At 36.2% G+C, this 21,346-nt stretch overlaps 1 protein-coding gene across 1 annotated transcript in view; it reads left to right on the forward strand.

The window, feature by feature from the left end:
• Positions 1-18,542, forward strand: part of LOC122790532 — a 340,990-nt gene extending 322,448 nt beyond the window's left edge. Inside the window, exon 18 of the mRNA XM_044058080.1 lies at positions 18,469-18,542. Within this exon, the coding sequence (XP_043914015.1) occupies positions 18,469-18,542 (74 nt within the window). The remainder of the gene's footprint in view (positions 1-18,468) is intronic.
• Positions 18,543-21,346: the final 2,804 nt, after the last annotated feature.

The following is a 21,346-nucleotide window of genomic DNA, read 5'->3' on the forward strand; positions in this document are numbered from 1 at the left end:
ATTTATATATGCCCAAGAGGAAATATGTTTATATAGATAATGAAATGTTCATTAGAGTGTTGATACAAGAAATTCCTTGACTATGCCTATGATAAAACATATAACAAAACATTTTGAACCATATTAAGGAATTCAATCAACAAGTTACCTCAGAGATTGCAGGGATGTTAATTTACAGAAGTATGAAGTGAAAGTTAAATATACAGATCAGAAAAGAAACACTGATTCCTTATCAGAAGTGAAGTACTCAACTGTGTGAGTCCAGACATTTTTTAGAAATAAACTGGGATTCAGGCAAAGCAAAAGGCACATTATGCAACTCATAGTTTAAGTTTTAAAGTTATTTACTGCAAGGAGGGTTGCACCCCCTTGCCATGAGGCAGTGTTCCACTCCTCTGCTACTTATACTAAATCTAAGATCATTGTACCTTAAAGTAAGGGAAATGCTCAAAGACAGTCAACCTCATATACACTATATATTATACTATATTTTCACTTTCATTTCCACATTTACATTTCCTCTATTACAAGGATCACAGTTATGGACAGAAATGTTTCACCTGGTACCCAGTAACTACTATAACAGATATACTCAGTAGAGCATACCTTCTCAGATAAATGTGAAGAGCTGTTAGAAGAGCTAAAGATTATTCATGTAATTCTGCAAAGAAAATGACGAAGAAAAGATTAAGGAATTCCAGAGATACACTAATGCTGACTTAGAAATGCAGTTACTGAAAGACATTACAGTGAGACCCTAGCTTCAGTAAAATTCTTCAGCAAAAATAAATTCAATCTTGTTTTTTCTTTCAAAGACAAAATGTATTGAGCTCAATGGCTTACTGTTCAAAGCTGACAATTACTTTCCAGTCAGCTGAGAATACAAATAAGAGAATACATGAATCACCTTGTTGATTGATAAAGAACAAGGATGTAGCAAGAGACAATATATTACACAGGAATGTCAAATCAGAAAAAAAAACAATAAAGAGTTGTGCCATCCGCAATGCATACCAAAACAATCCAGAAGAAGAAGAAATGTTAATTGACATACTTCATGATCAGCTTAATTTTAAAAAGCATCCTTATATTTACATTCAAGTGGGTATATATTTGTTCCAGTTCAAAGAAGTCATGTATCTCATATGTACAGATTATTATTTTTCCAAGTACTCTGAAATAATCAGACTGAAAGACAAGACAAATGCAAAAGTGTTTAGTACATTAAGACTGATGTCTTGAACACAAAATATATCTTATTTTGTTATATCTGAAAATGGACTGTTGTACAAAATCAGGAATTCAGTAGATTTGTGTACTGGTGGGATCTCAGACATATAATGTCAAGTCCAGACTATCCACTATCTCAGCAATAAGCAATGAAAAATCTCATAGAAAAAGCTGCAGTAAAAGCTGGGAGGACTGTTATCTCACTGTTTTGAAATATATCAGCACTCCACTGCAGGGATTCAGTCTCACTCTCTCCTCAGCAAAACTGTGGTACTTTCATTGCACTGTCAATGCCTGAATATCAGTTTAAAGTGAAGGTGATACCAACAGAAAACAGTAAAGGCAGAACTATTATTATGACAGAAACTGTAGATGATTACCATATTTAGCATCTCAAAACAGAGTAAGAACTCAAATGCCATGGAAAAGTTTTCACCCTGAAGACAAAAAGTCTTAAAACAATCAAACTAGGATCCTGTATTGTATGTAGGGTAAACAGAATACTATACGTGGACCTACAGAGTTTTGTATATGGATGTGTCCTAGTCAGTACTGACATAGAGACTATGAAAATGCAGACAGTTATGACTTACAGGGAAAATTTCTCTAGTCACATTTTCAAGAAAAACTGTCACTCAGAAAGAACTGAAACAGAAGGAAGAGAAATGTAAAATGTGAATGGTAGCTATTCCATATATGGAAGACAACTGAATCAACCAGTCAGCAAAGAGGACATTCGGTAGATGACCTTAATAGCAAAGAGGGGGAAGTTGCCTTTATTAAAATGTCTTCTGAATGTGAAAACGTAGCTTATTTTGATTTAAGAAATCCATGACATAATTAGTACTAAAATAATTTAAAATGATCAATGTAATGTAATGCATGCTGTTTTATTGACTGAATATAAAACAGCCACATATGTCTATTTTCACTAGAAGAAAAAGATAATATATTGGATATATTACTTTAAATGCTAATGATTTACATGTCTTGCTGTGCATATTAAACTTTGTGGAGATGTATCACCATTCACAGTTTATGGGATGTGAATAGACTATCCTGATAAACACCAAAATGTTACTTTCAAACAACTAAGCACAAGCAGCTGACCAGTGATACCCTTTACTGCCCCTCTGTTCATCCCAGATTTTTGGCAACCACTGTTTCATAATATTTTACTATTCACATAAACAGATCCAGGTCACCACCACTCTCTTAATGAAGAAATGTTTCATCTGCCCTAACTTCCCTCTTGCAAGAGCCACTTATATTATTCTTCTCTCCCTTCTCTGTCCTTCCTTGTTTCTTCAGATGCATTTGACATTCCCCCCTCAAAACTATATGAGTCCATATCATATTTGCCTGTCATTTTGTTATTTTCAAGCAATCCCCATTCTAAAACCCATGCAGTCCTCTCATCTTTATTAAACTGTTCTGGATTCCTTCTGAAGGCCTTACAACCTTTTTTCAATACAGTTTCTAGAAAAGCTGAATTTGCAATATATGTGGCTGCATGAAAGACCCATACAGCATTGGCAGGACATCTCTGGATGGTGCATCACATTACATGTCCCTGTCTAACATACTACATCACAAAGAGTACACAGATTTGTTATCTATTTGCAATAACTGTCTAACAACACTATACATAGTTTTCTTTTAGATAGACATTACCTCCTTGTGGCCAACCAAGCAACTGGTGATGTCTTGGGTAGATGTGCCAATAAAAGTGTTGCTGATTGGTGCGTGTATGAAAAAATAATGGCAGAAGATGAAAATAAAGTATTGGTTAAACTCTTTTTCAAAACCAGGACAATGTTTTTGTACTGTATACTTCATGTTATGAGTATATTCTGGTAACTCTACCACTAGTTATTTGTAGCCATTCCGAAAAGAGATACAGAGACGATGGTGGCTGGTGACTTCAAGTCAAAGGGGGGGCTACAGGAGACAGCTGAATAGGTGGGGCCAATTGGGAGGGGTGTGGTCAAATAGAAAGGGGTGGAGCTATGCTCAAAACCACAAAAACTTGGACTTTAATTAAATATGCTGCCCTGGGTGCCAAACCATCATTATGAGAGTCCAATCATGACAAAATGAAGTGGAGAAGAGAAAAATATTTCAATGCATTGGCTACATGACAGTTTACTTAATATCAAGATGGAAGCAAAAAGGTTGCGAGGCATGAAAAAATAAATTACTTTTTAAATACATTACTAGAATGCCAGTCAAAATCAAGTATAAAAAAACAAGCAGCACTCAACTCAAACCACTTCTCCTTGCACTGCAGTTCTAATTATAATTTATATTCAGCTTTGTAAAAGTACCAAGTAACACACTGAAAGTAGCAATCTTAGTGATACCCCCATTTGTAAAAATGTTTCTCATCCAAAAAAAAGACCTGCTGCCTGACAACTATCTACTTGTTTCATGAGGAAAACATGATCAAAGTAAAAAATGAACAGCAAACAAGAAACAAGCTCAAGATAAATTGCTTAAGGGATTGCTGCACAGCTTATGGACCACACATGATAGATTGGCATTCTATTTAGTATACGAGTAAAGCCTGCAAAGATGACTGCAAGTCCCCAACAAATGTAATGAGCTTCTGAAAATACTATAATCCTGTCCTTGATTACAAATACTGTCAAATGCATTTCACCACCTAAGGCTTATACGTTATCTAGTTATGTAAATAGCTCTGCATGGCAACAACAAAAAGGCTTTCATTGTTGATAATTCTTTAACAGTGTGGTTATTAAAGCTTACTTGCATCTTACAATCTCCGACAAGTTCACCTGATGGTCATTAAAGCATTGCTACTTAAACACAGAGCAACAGGCACTGCAACAACATGCATTTTCTGAATAATAAGAAGCATAAATCAACAGTATAAAAATATGACAGAATTCCAGAACATTCTGCAAAATCAAGGGCAGGTGAAAAGCTACTGTACTACTTGTGTCTACCTTGGATGGGGGGATACTCTGTACACTTACACTGCATAACTGCTCCTTGCCTTGCTTGGACAAATCCAGAGTCACTACATGGGGGAGTGGGGTACAACAAGTATGTCACAATTTGAAATGTCTCCAGCTGATGGTGATGGCCCTGACACATTTGTCATACCTCTCAACCTCAGAGCAAGAAATCTGGAAAAAGCCATAAATAGAAGTGGGACAAAGGCAAAAAATAAGGACAATTTTTAAACATTGCTCTAATAAACTTAGAAAGATAATAGAATAGGAGGTCAAACATTAGTATGAATTTTCTGAAGGGTATGAAATCTGAAACTCAAATGTCTGTCATTATTTTCTAACTTCAGGCGTTAATGATTTGCCACTAATTTGCCAAAAAGCCCCACAATTTTATGAAAAACGGACCAAAAATATGATGCAGAAATATAAAATAGCCACATAATACAGCTGGAAACCTATCAAAGAAGGGACACTTTTTAATATCAGTACTGTTAAGTTGAGCAGCTGACAAAATAAGAGAATCTACATGAATTTCTGAAGTAAAAGTAATTTGTAACTCTGATTATTACAATTATTTATAATTGTAAACTCTCCACATTTCTTCCAAAATTGCCATTTTGCGGAGGGATTATTATGATTCAAAATTGGGGACAGTTGAGAGGTTTGGATATACCTAATTCTATAAAGTGATTTACTTGTGCATACCTCTTAATGCAGAAACTCTGGACAAGGCCAAATATATTGGGGGAACAAACAAACAGTACTAAAAATTGCTATTGTATAAACTTAAGACAGTTGATAGAATAACAGATCTTGCTTTAGCATGCATTTTTCTGAAGGGTATGAAGTCTTAAACGCAATGTCTGTCATTATTTAGTGATTTCATTCCTAAATGATTTGCCAGAAAACCACAAATTTTATGAGGAACAAACCAAAAATAAGAAGCAAAAATCTATTCATTCTGCTAAAGTCTGGACAGTTGAGAGGTATAGTTCAGCCTGGATAATTGTGCGGCAGAAATCCTACATTATGGACTTAGTTCCCTAGGTGTGGACAATAAGTACCTCCCAAAAAAAAGGAAAATGAAGATCTAAGAGAGGTGATTTCTTCAAGTTTGCTTCATCACTTTCAGCAGGATTAAGACTCAGTCACTGAAAATATTCAGTAACAAAAAAAGTTTGTGCTTGCAGACAGTTGATTTAACTGGTTCCTAATCAAGTACATCCAGCCAAAAACTGGGAGGTGGCATACTTGAGCTGATCAGATAATCAATAAACACCTTTGTGATTGTATTAAATTATATTCCTTGTATAATACAGTATAGTTGTTAGAGGGCATGTTAAATCATTGAATACTTAAAAAAGCAAACAATGATTTATCAAGCCCATGTAAGTGAAAGCTTACAATCTCGAATGCTTAGACCAGTGATTTTTTCCCTTGGAAAAAATAGCTGTTCCACAAAACAAAACAAAAAATGTAAAACATTACATAAATTTTAGCTCCTTGTAAAATCCACTTGATCTGTCAACTTTGCAGCACAAGAAATCTGAAAAAAGCCAAAATGTATTGGGGGGGACAAATGCCACATGCTTGTATAATCTTGGAAAGTTGCTAGAATAAAATGTTGTGTTATCAGCATGCATTTCACTGCCAAATCTTGAACCCAAGACCCTGTGCACTACAGTCAGAGCAGCATACAACTATGCCAAATCAGCTATTTCTTGAAAGACAGGAAGACTGAAACTTAAATGGCTGATTTATTGACTTAAGTTCTCACCATAGCTCTCAACGTCTTAGCACAAAACACCAGGGCAAAGCCAATTTAGTTCTCACCATAGCTGTCAATTTCTTAGCACAAAAAACCTGGACAAAGCCAATAATGGGTGAATACAGTCCCAAAAATTGGGAAAATTTTCAAATATTACCTTATAGAATAAAAGGTTTTGTGTTACCATGCATTTTCTGAAGAATATAAAGTCTGAAATTCAAATGCCTGTCATTATTTAGTGAATTCAATCCTTCACTGATTACAAAAATCCAGAAAACCACATATTTTATGAGGACCAGAACAGAACAAAAATATGAGGCAAAAATCTGGACAGTTTTCACAAGTGGTGGTGGGGTAGGGAATTCAGGCTCTTCCTACCAGTACCCTAGGAACAGGGTTTGAGCCTGAGTAACTCTAGCCACCAGGTATATTTAACTGGGGCATTACACACACACACACACACACACACACACACACACACACACACGCACACACACGCACACACGCACACACACACACACACACACACACACACACACACACACACACACACACACACACACACACACACACACACACACACACACAGTGTAGAAATACAAATTATCTGTAGCAGCTTTGTTAAAATACAACACAAACTCCTCTTCATTGAAATACAATACAAATTCCCTACCTCTTCCTTCCTGGAGATGAACCTTTCCTTGTAAGAAATACAAATTCCCCAGAGCCAGTCAGTAGCTATCCACATACATGATGCCTTGTAAACCCACATATGTGACTGCAGATGTAGCAGCCCAATCCCCTTCCAGTCTATGTGGTTACAAACCACATAGACATCTGGGCATCAGTGTACAAATGCTTCTCTTTGTAATCTGGACTGGTTAAACAGCAGTCTGGATTTACAGAAACCCAGAACTCACCAAGCATGCATGCGCAGTTCGTTCCGGGACTCGCAAGCAAATTGTTTTTTTTTCAGTTTTACAGCTGTGGGGCTGCAGTCCGATAGCAAGAGCTGCCCCTGTGCAGGGACATATAATAAGTATGCCTAAAAGTGTGTGCCATAGAAAATAATGGAAAAGAATACATTATGCTCTGTAGAGCTATCTTAGAATATGATGATAAAGGGACAGAATTAATAGTGTATGAGGTCCAAAATTTGACATCACTGACTTCACCATCATATCCACCTTTTTAAACAGGTAGAACTGAAATAAAAGCTTTCATTCCTCCCTTTTTGATGAAACACTAATTTCTCATAGTTTAAGGCTTTCCAAACTTCTCATAGTCTTGAATAAAAGACTTTGGGTGGCCAAACGTCTGTGCTGGTTATAACAGACTAACTAGAGATGGATTTAATCAAATAAAGCCAACAGTGGAACTCTGTGACTTCAGAACCTAAAATGAAGCCAACAGTGGAACTCTGTGACTTCAGAACCTAAAATGAAGCCAACAGTGGAACTCTGTGACTTCAGAACCTAAAATAAAGCCAACAGTGGAACTCTGTGACTCCAGAACCTAAAATAAAACCAACAGTGAAACTATGTGACTTCAGAACCTAAAATAAAGCCAACAGTGGACCTCTGTGACTTCAGAACCTAAAATAAAGCCAACAGTGGAACTCTGTGACTTCAGAACCTAAAATAAAGCCAACAGTGGAACTCTGTGACTTCAGAACCTAAAATGAAGCCAACAGTGGAACTTTGTGACTTCAGAACCTAAAATAAAGCCAACAGTGGAACTCTGTGACTCCAGAACCTAAAAAAAAGCCAACAGTGAAACTCTGTGACTTCAGAACCTAAAATAAAGCCAACAGTGGACCTCTGTGACTTCAGAACCTAAAATAAAGCCAACAGTGGAACTCTGTGACTTCAGAACCTAAAATAAAGCAAACAGTGGAACTCTGTGACTTCAGGACATAAAATAAATCAATCAGTTGAACTGTGTGACTCCAGAACCTAAAATAAAGCCAACAAGGAACTCTGTGACTTCAGAACCTAAAATAAAGCCAACAGTGGAACTCTGTGACTTCAGAACCTAAATAAAGCCAACAGTGGAACTCTGTGACTTCAGGACATAAAATAAATCAATCAGTTGAACTCTGTGACTCCAGAACCTAAAATAAAGCCAACATGGAACTCTGTGACATCAGAACCTAAAATGAAGCCAACAGTGGAACTCTGTGGCTTCAGAACCTAAAATAAAGCCAACAGTGGAACTCTGTGACTCCAGAACCTAAAAAAAGCCAACAGTGAAACTCTGTGACTTCAGAACCTAAAATAAAGCCAAACAGTGGACCTCTGTGACTTCAGAGCCTAAAATAAAGCTAACAGTGGAACTCTGTGACTTCAGAACCTAAAATAAAGCTGACAGTGGAACTTTGTGACTTCAGAAGCTGTAGCAAATCACATTTCTATTTTTAAACATCTTTATTAAATGATCATTTTGTGTCATAGGCAAACATTCATTAAGTGAAAAGAAAACAACCCATACTAATATTTTTTTCTATTTGTATACATTATACATCACATTTTATTTATAATTATTATCAGTCCAACAATATATAAACTGCTGGATTCCTGCCTTCCCTTAAATCTTGCTCCTCTTCTTCCTGAATGTTATTCTGCATGTATTGTCCACAAATTTTCCATTTATTTCTATGTAATTTGCTCCTTTTCTAAAAATCTCTATTCCAGTTCTTTTATAATCTTCCATACTTCAAATACAGTTGGTGTAGACTTTGATTTCAATTTTATATTAACTGCTTTTTTTTGTCAGCCAACAGAATTAAACTTAATAAGACCTTAATATGTCTAGGCAATTCAGATCTTGTTCTAGGTGAAAAAATTAATATCTTTAATTACAACCATTTGCTCAACAAATATTTCTGATGGATTACTCTATAGGGAATTTTTAAAATCTGCCATTTCATTACACTCAAAAGAAGAAAACCAAAGGTCCAGCTGTCTTACTGTTTATTCAAACAAAAACATAACATATTAGTACTATTATAAAAATCATTCTATGAAACTTAAAAATAGAAATATAGAAATATAGAAACATTTCATTCTGATATAAAAATATTTATATAAAAACTTTTAATATAAACTTTTATATAAACTTTAAAATAAAAAAAAATATATAAACTTAAAGCTTAAAATGTGCAAAGACAAGTAAACATAAGAATACATATATCAGGTTACATAAGCCTGTCTTTCTTTCAGCAATGATTTTATACTGTTCATGCTATTAAGTCCAGGTAATTAATAGGTTATGTTTTTGTATAGTACATTTGTGTCATGTGCCGTATTACTTTTTATTGTTATTGGCTAGCTTCTATTATATATTGAATGATAACTGAATTACTTTTTATTTAACACTGATGAACATTTGTAAGGACTTGAAAGCTTTGTTTGAATAAAGAGTAAGAGAGCTGGAACTTTGTTTTTCTTCTTTTGTTTGGAACTTTTTACCTGTGTTGTCCACTTAGCTGCCTTGCATTTTGTTTGTTATGCTTAGATCTCATTAAACTTCCTAAATATATGTTCCTAATCACAACTTTCATCCCCATCACAACTCCAGTATTTGCTGTTTACCTGAAGAAACATTCTATGAGGTCTGCTTGAGGTATAAAAATGCCTATGCAAATGCTTCCAAGCAAAGACCCTTAGCCATCTGGACTTTGTTGCATATTTGAGATACATACACATGTCCACCCGGTTTACCTTTACATGTGCGTAATGCACATGTCTGAAATGCAAAAGTCCAAAAGGGCTTTTGCAAGTTCTCGGAAGGCCAAAAACAAAATGCATCGAATGTGCTATGAGCAAATACACAGTATTATACCATGATCCCCCCAAAACGTGCACGCTGATTGGCCAGCGTGCCTGTTGTAAATCGAGTTATACTAATGGAAAAGGTCCGGACTTTTTCCATTAGTATAACTCGTTTTAAACAAATGGGTTTAAGACAGCTTTAAAATAAGCAACGGAGATCTCCGTTATTTTAAAGTGCCTCGCCATGTTAAACCCATTTAACATGAAAGCAAGATCTAAATGAGTTTAACATAGCGAGACAGTTAAAATAAGCAACGGAGATGTCCGTTGCTTATTTTAAACTGTCTCGCTATGTTAAACTCATTTAACATAGCGAGACTAAAAATTTGAGATCTTGCTTTCTCCGTTGCTTTTGCTCACAGCTCTGATGTACTGCGCAGGCGCAGTACATCAGAACCGCGGATGCCAGACATCTGCGGAAGGGCAGTAAACAGGCATTATTATGCCATTATTTAAGAAAAGTAACAGTTTCTTTTCTTAAATAATGTCATATAATAGCAATAACCACTTCTGGGTAATGCTAAATTTACCCACGGTTGGCCTCGGGACCAAACCACGCCAACCGTGGGTTATTGCTATAACGTTCGCTCATTGCAGATTCGGCATTTCTGGTGCAGGGTGCACTATAGCTGGGATCAGGAAGTAGACGCTTTCCCCACTATATTGCGACCTCGGAGTTAGAATAATAAAGTAAGAGAGTGTGGGGGCGAAACCCCCTACATGGGGGGTGCAGGGGGGCTTGCCCTCCTGCATTACGCTATGTCTTTCGAATTGAAGTTGAAAAATCAGCTAATCTGGTTTTCGATTTGTTGATTTTCGAACTTCGGTGCAGATCAGACTGACAATTTTCGTCGTTCCGGTTCGCACAAAGGGCCGTTCGGTAGGTTGATTTTCAACCTTTCTAAGGTAAACCGTTCACCCATTATTCTCTTCAAATTGCTTTTCCAGTCTCACTTCCCAATCTTTTCTAAGCTTGTCTGATTGATTCTTATAGTTATCATGCAATATTTTATATGGCCTACTTTATATCCCTTTTTTAACAGCAGCTTCTGTTCTAGATTGATTTTCCTGTTTCTGTTCAACAACATGGACAATCTTTTCAATACACTTATCTTTCCTTTTATGCATCTTTTAAAAGTGTCCTTTACTAGCACATGTTCTACATTCTTTTAAAAGCAGGTTAAAGTTTCCTTTCATGCTTTTTCATAGCCATGCTTACTACACGAGGCTTGACTTTCAATTGCACTACTTTTTCTCTGCATATTTTAATTGTTTTTACTCCATTACTGTTACAGTACATTTTCATGTTTTTCCCCCACATCCAGTTTATTTTTCAGTTTTGCCTTTTGACTCACATTTGATCTTACTGACACTAATATTCCCAATTCATTCTTTTAACTGTGTGCCTATAATTTAATTTGCTATTCTAGTCTCTCTTCCCATTTTTTTCTAAACTCCTCTGACCGATTCTTATAGTTATCATGAAATACTTTATATGCCCTACTATTTTCTCTTTGTAACAGCAGATTCTGTTCTAGATTAAAACACCATTGCATGTATAATATGTTCCCAGTTACCTCTTTCTTGCCCATCACTCCTGTACATTTGCTGTCTACCTTAGGAAACATTCTCTAAAGTCTGCTTGGGGTATAAAAATACCTATGCAAAATATCCAAGCAAAGACCCTTAGCCATCTGGACTTTGTTGCATACTTGAGATACATACAGATGTCCATGCATAATGCACATGTGTGAAATGCAAACGTCCAAAAGGACTTTTGCAAGTTCTCTGAAGGCCAAAATCAAAATGCATCGAATGTGCAATGAGCGAATGCACAGTAACATTCACTCATTGCAGATTCAGCATTTCTGGTGCAGGGTGCACTATAGTGGGGATCAGGAAGAAGACCCTTTCCCCACTGTATTGTGACCTCAGAGTTAGAATAATAAAGTAAGGGTGTGTGGGGGCGAAACCCCGTACATGGGGGTTGCAGGGGGGCTTGCCCCCCTGTATTACGCTATGTCTTTTGAATTGAAGTTCAAAAATCAGCTAATCTGGTTTTCGATTTGCTGATTTTTGAAACATAATCTGCTGTTATAAAGTGAAAATAGTAGGGCATATAAAGTATTGCATGATAACTATAAGAATCGGTCAGAGGAGTTTAGAAAAAATGGGAAGAGAGACTAGAATAGCAAATTAAATTATAGGTACACAGTTAAAAGAATGAATTGGGAAGGCTGGTGTCTGTAAGATCAAATGTGAGTCAAAAGGCAAAACTGAAAAATAAACTGGATGTGGGGGGAAACATGAAAATGCACTGTAACAGTAATGGAGCAAAAACAATTAAAATATGCTGAGAAAAAGTAGGGCAATTGAAAGTCAATCCTTATGTAGTAAGCATGGCTATAAAAAAGCATGAAAGGAAACTATAACCTGCTTTTTAAAGAATGTAGAACATGTGCTAGTAAAGGGCACTTTTAAAAGATGCGTAAAAGGAAAGATAAGCGTATTCAAATACTGTCCATGTTGTTGAACAGAAACAGGAAATGAATCTAGAACAGAAAGCTGCTGTTAAAAAAGGGATAATTACTAGGGCATATAAAATATTGCATGTTAACTGTAAGAATCAATCAGACAAGGTTAGAAAAGATTGGGAAGGGAGACCGGAAAAGCAATTTGCAAGAGAATAATGGGTGGACATGTGTATGTATCTCAAGTATGCAACAAAGTCCAGATGGCTAAGGGTCTTTGCTTAGAAGTGTTTCCATAGACATTTTTATACCTCAAGCAGACATCATAGAATGTTTGCTCGGGTAGACAGCAAAATGTTGGAAGTGTGATGGGGATTAAAGTGATAATTAGGAACATATGTTTAGGAAGTGTAATGAGATCTAAGCATAACAAACAAAATGCAAGGCAGCTAAGTGGACAACACAGGTAAAAAGTTCCAAACAAAAGAAGAAAAAACAAACGTCCAGTCGTGTTACTGTTTATTCAAACAAACAAAGTTTTCAGGTCCTTCCAACTGTTCATCAGTGTTAGATAAAAAGTAATTCAATTATTGTTCAATATATAGTAGAAGCCAGCCAATAACAATAAAAAGTAATGTCACATGACACAAAAGTACTATACAAAAATTTAACCTATTAGTTACCTGGACTTAATAGCATGAACAGTATAAAATCATTGCTGAATTGAAAGAAAAATCAGCTAATCTGGTTTTCGATTTGTTGATTTTCCTTGCAGATCAGACTGACAATTTTCGCTTTCGCAAGACGTTTAAGTTGATTTTCAACCTTTCTATGTTAAAGTTCACCCATTAAAGTTTCTATTCAAATTGCTTTTAGTATACTTCCCAATATTTTATAAGCTTGTCAGAATGAAATAGTTATATGCAATATTTCTATATGGCCTACATTATATCCTGCCATTGACATGCAGCTTCTGTTCTAGACTGCCATACTGCCTGTTTCTGTTCAACAACATGGACAATCTTTTCAATACACTTATCTTTCCTTTTATGCATCTTTTAAAAGTGTCCTTTGCACATGTTCTACATTCTTTTTGCAGGTTAAAGTTTCCTTTCATGCTTTTCTAGCCTGCTTACTAAACAGGGACTTTCAATTGCAACTACTTTTTCTCTGCATATTTTAATTGTTTTACTCCATTACTGTTACAGTACATTTTCATGTTTTTCCCCCACATCCAGTTTATTTTTCAGTTTTGCCTTTTGACTCACATTTGATCTTACTGACACTAATATTCCCAATTCATTCTTTTAACTGTGTGCCTATAATTTAATTTGCTATTCTAGTCTCTCTTCCCATTTTTTTCTAAACTCCTCTGACCGATTCTTATAGTTATCATGAAATACTTTATATGCCCTACTATTTTCTCTTTGTAACAGCAGATTCTGTTCTAGATTAAAACACCAGAGCAGGTCTTTCACTTAGGATTTCCCCTATCCCTTTCTCTTTGCATGTATAATATGTTCCCAGTTACCTCTTTCTGCCCATCACTCCTGTACATTTGCTGTCTGCCTTAGGAAACATTCTCTAAAGTCTGCTTGGAGTATAAAAATACCTATGCAAAATATCCAAGCAAAAACCTTAAACCTTCTGGAGTTTGTTACATACTTGGGAGCCACACATATGCCCTCCCATTGATCTCTTACGAATTGCTTTTTCAGTCTTTCTTCCCAATATTTCCTAACATCGTCTGATTGATTTTTAGAGTTATGCAATATTTTATATGCCCTCTATTTTTAAAAGCAGCTTCTTTTCTAGATTGAAATGACACATTTTCCTGTTTCTGTTCAACTACATGCACAGTCTTTTGAATACAAATCTTTACTTTTCTGCATCTTTTTAAAAATGTCCCTTTCTAGCACATTTTTACATTCTTTTAAAAACAGGTCATAGCTGTTTTTTATAACCACACTCACTACATGGTGCTTGCTTTCAGTTACAGTGCATTTTCTCTGCATATTTTAATTGTTTTTACTCCATTACTGTTACAGTGCATTTTCATGTTTTACCCACATCCAGTCTATTTTTCAGTTTTGACTTTTGACTCGCATTTGATCTTACAGACATTAGTCTCCCCAGTTCAATCTTTTAACTGTGTACTTATAATTTAAATTGTTGTACAGACATATACAGCCTTGGCTAAGGACATCTGTTTCTCTTAACAGCCCCTTGTTTTATCATTTTATATCCCAAATTATTCTAACTCTTATTAATGAATCTCACCCTTATCATAGTTTTTGGCTTAATTTTTCAGGTGAGTAACATAAGCATCTAAAGTCTCTTTAGAAACTTGTGCCCTTGTAAAAATCAAATATCAGATTCCTTCTAACTTCTCAATAATTCACTTTAACTGATGATAGTTTGTCTTTCTTCCCATCAAGAAAAGCAACACAGAGACAGTAACGTTGTGTAACATCTCAGGTTGCTCAGCTCTGTAATACTTGAAATGAGAAGTACATCAGATTCCTGCATCAAAAGCTTCCGTTTTTTTTCTGTTAAACTTCCATGCACCAAGAAAATTCCTTTTGGCTGCAGTTGGAGCATAGCTCCATTAAGAAGTATACTTCTGTACTGTGAAACATGTAAACTCGTGTATTTCTTCACTTCTGTAGATGCATTTGTCCACTGTGATACCAGATGATATATGAATGTTTGTTTGTGTGTGCTTTAAGGAACAGATAGACACAGTGTATGGTAAATAACCTCCATGGAGTGCATATTAAGTATTAAACCTCTAGAAAGAATGCATGCCACATTACATGCTAAAAATGATGTCATTAGCATTTAAAGTAATATACCCCATTTGCATTATATGAAAGACTCTACTTTCTGTTTCTAGGTTCTTTTTTAATTAGATAAATTTCTATTTATTTTACGTATTTGTTAACTGGGTAATACCATTTTGTATACCTGCCTCTTTTCAGGGGTGAATCAGAAACACTGCCTGGCTAAGTGAATTGCTCAGTTACAAAGTGTTCAAGTGGAGATAGAGGGAACTGGCTCAAGGACAACTGCTTCCATGTTTTGACTGTATCCCCACTATTACCACACACAGTCTTACAAAAAGCACAAAAGGCCTTTTAAATTGTTGCCAAAGGAGTATGTAGAGTCATCACCTGTGCTGCACAATTTGAATGTCATGGTATTACCCTCTTCTCAACTGGTTAGCTATCGATTACTGAAAGCGTATTTCCTGCTTAATTGTCTTAAACATAAGTTGCTTTTGTGTGGCCTGTATCCACCACTAGCTGATCTAACCAAACAGGGCTAACCAATTTTATAAACTGAGATCACAATGGCATGGCACTGTCACAGTTACCATCAGTAGGCCTCGATGAAATGTCTTACCAAGTGCCTTCTTCTAACTGTGGCAACAGCAATGAAGCAAACATCCTAATTATTTGAGATGTATTAGGTAGCATGTTTAGTTAAGGTGACAAGCTACTTCAGTATCACAGAATATTGACTGACTGTCATTGTATCCTGGTGTAAAAAAGCAGCTCTGCTTCTGTTTCAGCTGTTTTTATCTCTCAGCTGTCAACTTTATTACCTCTGTCCCCTAATTTCTTGCCATATCTAGATAATCAATGTTTTTTTTCTAGTTCCTTTCCATTACCCTTTGTTCCTTCTGTCCTTTATCAGATGCATTATAAGGGAGTGGGTGGGCACAACAATGACTCAATGGAAAGATTATTGCTTCACAGTTTAAGGTGTGTGGGTTCATTGTCCTGACCTCCAGTTGCAGCCCCTGTGGATTTTGCATATTGTGCTTTTGCATGTTTTTTATGCTGATTTTCTATCAAAAACATGGTGCTTCATTGCTGTAATAAATTGGTTATGTTGTATTTATTGCCCTTGTGGGCCTGCCATGGTCATGGCTAAAAAGGGTTTTCAGATCAGCCAAATGACCTGATTAACAAACAATAAATACATGAACACATACTACTAACACTTGTCAACATCACCCTTTTTATTATGTAAATACCACATAGATACCATTAAACATTACCACATAGATACCTATAAACATTACCACATAGATACCCTTAAACATTACCTCACAGATACCCTTAAACATTACCACATAGATACCTTTAAACATTACCACACAGATACCTTTAAACATTACCACATAGATACTCTTAAACAATACCACATAGATACCTTTAAACATTACCACATAGATAACCTTAAACATTACCACATAGATACCTTTAAACAATACTACATAGATACCCATAAACATTACCACATGGATACCCTTAAACAATAACACATAGATAGCCTGAAACATTACCACATAGATACCCTTAAACATTGCCACATAGATACCTTTAAACATTACCACATAGATACCCTTAAACATTACCACATAGATACTCTTAAACAATACCACATAGATACCTTTAAACAATACTACATAGATACCCATAAACATTACCACATGGATACCCTTAAACAATAACACATAGATAGCCTGAAACATTACCACATAGATACCCTTAAACATTGCCACATAGATACCTTTAAACATTACCACATAGATACCCTTAAAAAATACCACATAGATACCCCTAAACATTACCACATAGGTACCCTTAAACATTACCACACAGATACCCTTAAACATTACCACATAGATGTCCTTAAACAATACCACATATATACCCTTAAACATAGTGCCTGCCTGCGTACTTCATCAATAACTTAATTTTGGGAGGGTGGTGAGTATTAATGAACTGCTGTAACTAATACTTTTTTACTGTGTAATGTGAAGGTTATTGAGTGTATTTATTGCCTGCATTTATACTTAACATAACAGTGATTGTATCATTCAAACATGGTTTATATTTATCAATGAACGTGATCTTTTGTACTTTTGCCTTCTGCTCAGGCTGAAAAAGAGTCTTGAGAACAGTCTACCTACCTGGTTAACAGACAGACAGATAAATAACTAGTGCATTCAAGTGCAGCGGGTGGGCATGGCAGCTAGGTCTGTAGGATGTAACTCGCTGGCAGTGTGCATTTCTTATTTACTTATTGACACTACCATTTTTTGTTATCCTAAGGACCCACCCTGGGGGGATTTCTGACATTGGCTGCTCATGCAGTGCACAGCAGAACCCTTGCAAAATGGGATTTAAGGAACACCTCCAAGATCCCATTCATAAACTGCCAAAGCTAATTTCTTTGGTACTTTTAGTTGCCTTGTTAGACTTATGAGATAATTGAGTGATACACCTGGTTGTCAGACTTAGTTACTTCTTCAGGCATATTCCTATAATTTGTTGTTGTGTCGAGTGTTTTACATTATCATGCATGTAGACTATGGCAGATCTACAGAAATAAACTGCTACAGCACACGTGGCAGAATTTTTATAAAACCTGAGTACTGCTTCACAAGATGCTCACAGGACAACAAGATATTTCCCTTGTAAAGAAGGGGGTGAAGACTAAGTTGTCTGGGTTCTTAAGCAGAGAGAACTAGTGTATAATGAAAGGGCATAATTTAATTAGTAAGGTAAGGATTATATAAGTTTCTGTTATGAATATCCTTGATAACCAAAAGTGTAAGCATGAAGTAGAGCAAGGAAAAAAATCTAATGACAGCTACATGATTTACAGTTCTCCTTGCATACGGTCAGAGGCGGATGTCTCAGTTTTAAAAGGAGAAGCATTTCTGCAGATCTCAGCATCCTGACACAGAAAAGTCATTTCAACACACAGTTTAAATGTTTAGGGTAGGACAGGAAAAGCAAGTATGAGTAAGATTCCAGAGGATGGAGGTTAGATGTAGACTGGCCAGCATTAATAGAATTTCTCCTTTCAACAGCATTAACATAACTTCTGTATATTGTGAATATCTTTTAATTCATCACACACACACACACACACACACACACACACACACACACACACACACACACACACACACACACACACACACATACATACACACACACACACATTATACAGTATCATTTTGATTTGAAACTTCAAGAATTCATAATGCATTATGAAAGCCTTAATATCATAAGCAGTTTAAATAATTTAAATAATATTTTCTTTTAAGTATAATAGTGTTACTGGAAATATTAATTGTTACTTAAGGGTCTTTACTTTTTTCTTAGGAGATGATTCTGACAGAAAAGATATCCCTTTGGATAAACTCTGTGAAAAGGTTTACATTCAAGAAAATAAGTGATTACGGTGAGTTATGTGCAGTTTATCAAGCCGTTTATACATACATACATACATGCATACACATATGCATGTGTACACACATACATACATACATACATGCATACAAGCATACATACACATTTCTTGCTATCAGAAGACCAGAGATTGCAGCCAACATCTCAGTCATTTATAACCTCTCCTTACTACTCTTCCCTTTCTAGCTGCCTATTGCTTTCTTAAAGATTTTAGTAGCTCTTGCTCTCTGACACCTTTTTCTTTAAGCTTGTCCCTCCTGTCTACAACCCTCTAATTTATGGGCAGTTTCTGGTATCCAGCATAACAAATTTCCTTTTCTGCATGTTAACTTTGTCTGCTCCTCTGTGCCTCTTCTGTCCACGTACTTCATCTCTATTCTGTCACTAGACTCATTAATGGTTTTATGTGCTCATTTCATGTCTCTTGCCATGTTGGTCTCTGCTGTGCAGTCTTAAGATGCAAAGTGTCTTTGCATATGATAGTCCCTCTAAGACCATGGACACCCTTGTGGCCTTACGTTTTACCCTCTCAAACAGCTTAAAGCCTCTCACTCAGTACAGTCTTGAGAAATAGATACAGTATTCCAGAACTGGTCTCACCTGTCTCCTGTAAAGAGGTAAGATCACCTCCCTGTATCTAGAGTCTGTTTTGTCACACAGCCCAGCCTACTGTTGCTTTTGGCTTCTGCTTCTTTATCATTTTGTCCTTAGTGGCTCATTATGACAGTATGGGCTACCGTCAAGTTTTCTTTGTGGCCAGTTGAATGAACTTAGCCTCACCCATTTTGTATGCAGCTTCTGTATTACTGCAGCCTAACTGGAGCAATTTATATTTCTCAGTTTTAAATCTCAGCAGCCATATGTATCTGTCACTCAGTTTGATAGCCTATTTAAATCCATTTCCAGACTCAGTGTTCCAGTTTGTACTGCTCCCTACAGTTTTGTGCCATACTCAAAGATGTAAATTCTGTTCTCTCATCAGTATTATGTCTGACACCTAACAATGAACAGATCTGGGTGATATGCCACTACTGACCCCCATCATCACTCTCACTTTCTGTTAATTCTCTGTCCAATTAGTCTTCCCAAAACACCCACTCCCTTTGACTTCTTTAATAACTTCCTACAAGGAAACACAGTTAAAGTGTCTTGCTGAAATCCACACATACTATACGTAGTAGATAGCTTCTGTCCACTTCCCCTGAGACTCACTCATAAAACATAATCAGACTAACAGTATGTTCTGGCCATGACCTTGTGCCAGAGATTATTATCTTCCACAAAGTTAGTCAGCCTTTTCCTTGGAAGCATCTCCATAGTGTTTCCCACTGCTGTGGTCTAGCTAATTAAACATGTTTCCTGCCACTTGAGATACTTTCCTTATGCAGAAGCACCACTAGCGTGCATTATTAGCCCTTTGATATCACCCCCTCTTTCAAGAATCTGAAGGCTCACTCCACAAGAGGATCTGCTGGCACATCTTCTGCTAGTTTGAATACCACATGGAATCAAACCTGTAGCACCTTGTTATTTACCAGCCAGTCAGACATCCCATGCCAGAACCCTTCCATCTCTTCCTCATGCCTTTCCTATTTCTGATATTATTTTAAAAGAATGTATTTGAATCTACTCCATTTCCCTTTCAATCATTGGTTGATATTTCCTATTGTATATTTCCCTTCTGTGGGTCCTTCATTAGCAGCTGCCTAAGATCTTGATTAAACACATTCACTGCATTCTTTTCCATCACTGAATTCTGGAATAAATTGTTTTGACCTCCTCATTCCACAACTTTAACTTTTGCTGGACTCTGCTGTTCTGAGAAAGTCCGTGAAAAGCATGAGAACATGAACAAACTGAGACCATTTATTAACAAGTATAACCAGTTATAAGGGCAGACCACAGTGCCATGGATTTTCTTTTTTTAATTTGTTTTCTTTCTTCCTATATGGCAATCTTCCTTGAATAGGATATCACAGGTGTGTTTTACATGTCTTCAAGACTGTTGAGATATAATGAAAAACATTCCTGTACCACAGGGTGGGGGGACCAAAGAAAAATTTCTGTAATAAAATATCAGTGAATGCTTTATTTTACAGTTGTGTGACATGGTTCATGTCCCTTGTTGTCGGGTCTTTGCAGGGTAAATAAGAGAATGTCTAAAGACAACAGCTTCATGCAATGTTGCTTCATCTTGGATGTCTTAAAAAATGCATAAATGGCACACATAAGCTATAGCATGCTGGAATGCAGTTGAGACATGAGTGGTGGTCACTCAAGTTTATGAGCTATTTGCAGCTTGCCCACAGCAAGTTGAATGCAGTTTCACGAATAAGAGTGAATACTGTGCGCTATGATGTGATTCATAGAGCTCAGTGTGTCTGAGTCTTCCTTCCATAACAACTTCTCAAATCAACCCTAATTTATTAAAATCAGCCTCAGTCTGACATTTTAACCTTTGCTGTGATCTGCACTTCTTTAAAAGCCTGCGAAAAGCACAGAAAATGTGAACAAACTAAAACCCTTTATTAACACAAGCGATAACCAGAAATTGTTAAGAAAAGGCTCTTATCAGTATAATTATGTGAGATGTTTTCAGCAGTAGCCTATATTTACTAGTAAGACATGACATTTTGTACTGTTTGTTGGATAGTGCGTGAAGTAGTTGAGAATATATTAGGTGCCATTTAAAGTGTTGTTTTCATATCTCAAGTGGCTTCGTGCTGACAATGTTCTCTGGCAATAGGTAATGGCTAGGACCAGAATACAGATCTTTTTAATTTAATTTAAT

This window comes from Protopterus annectens, chromosome 16.part0, assembly GCF_019279795.1.
Source record: "Protopterus annectens isolate FY-2018-M chromosome 16.part0, PAN1.0, whole genome shotgun sequence".
Lineage (NCBI taxonomy): Eukaryota > Metazoa > Chordata > Ceratodontiformes > Protopteridae > Protopterus > Protopterus annectens.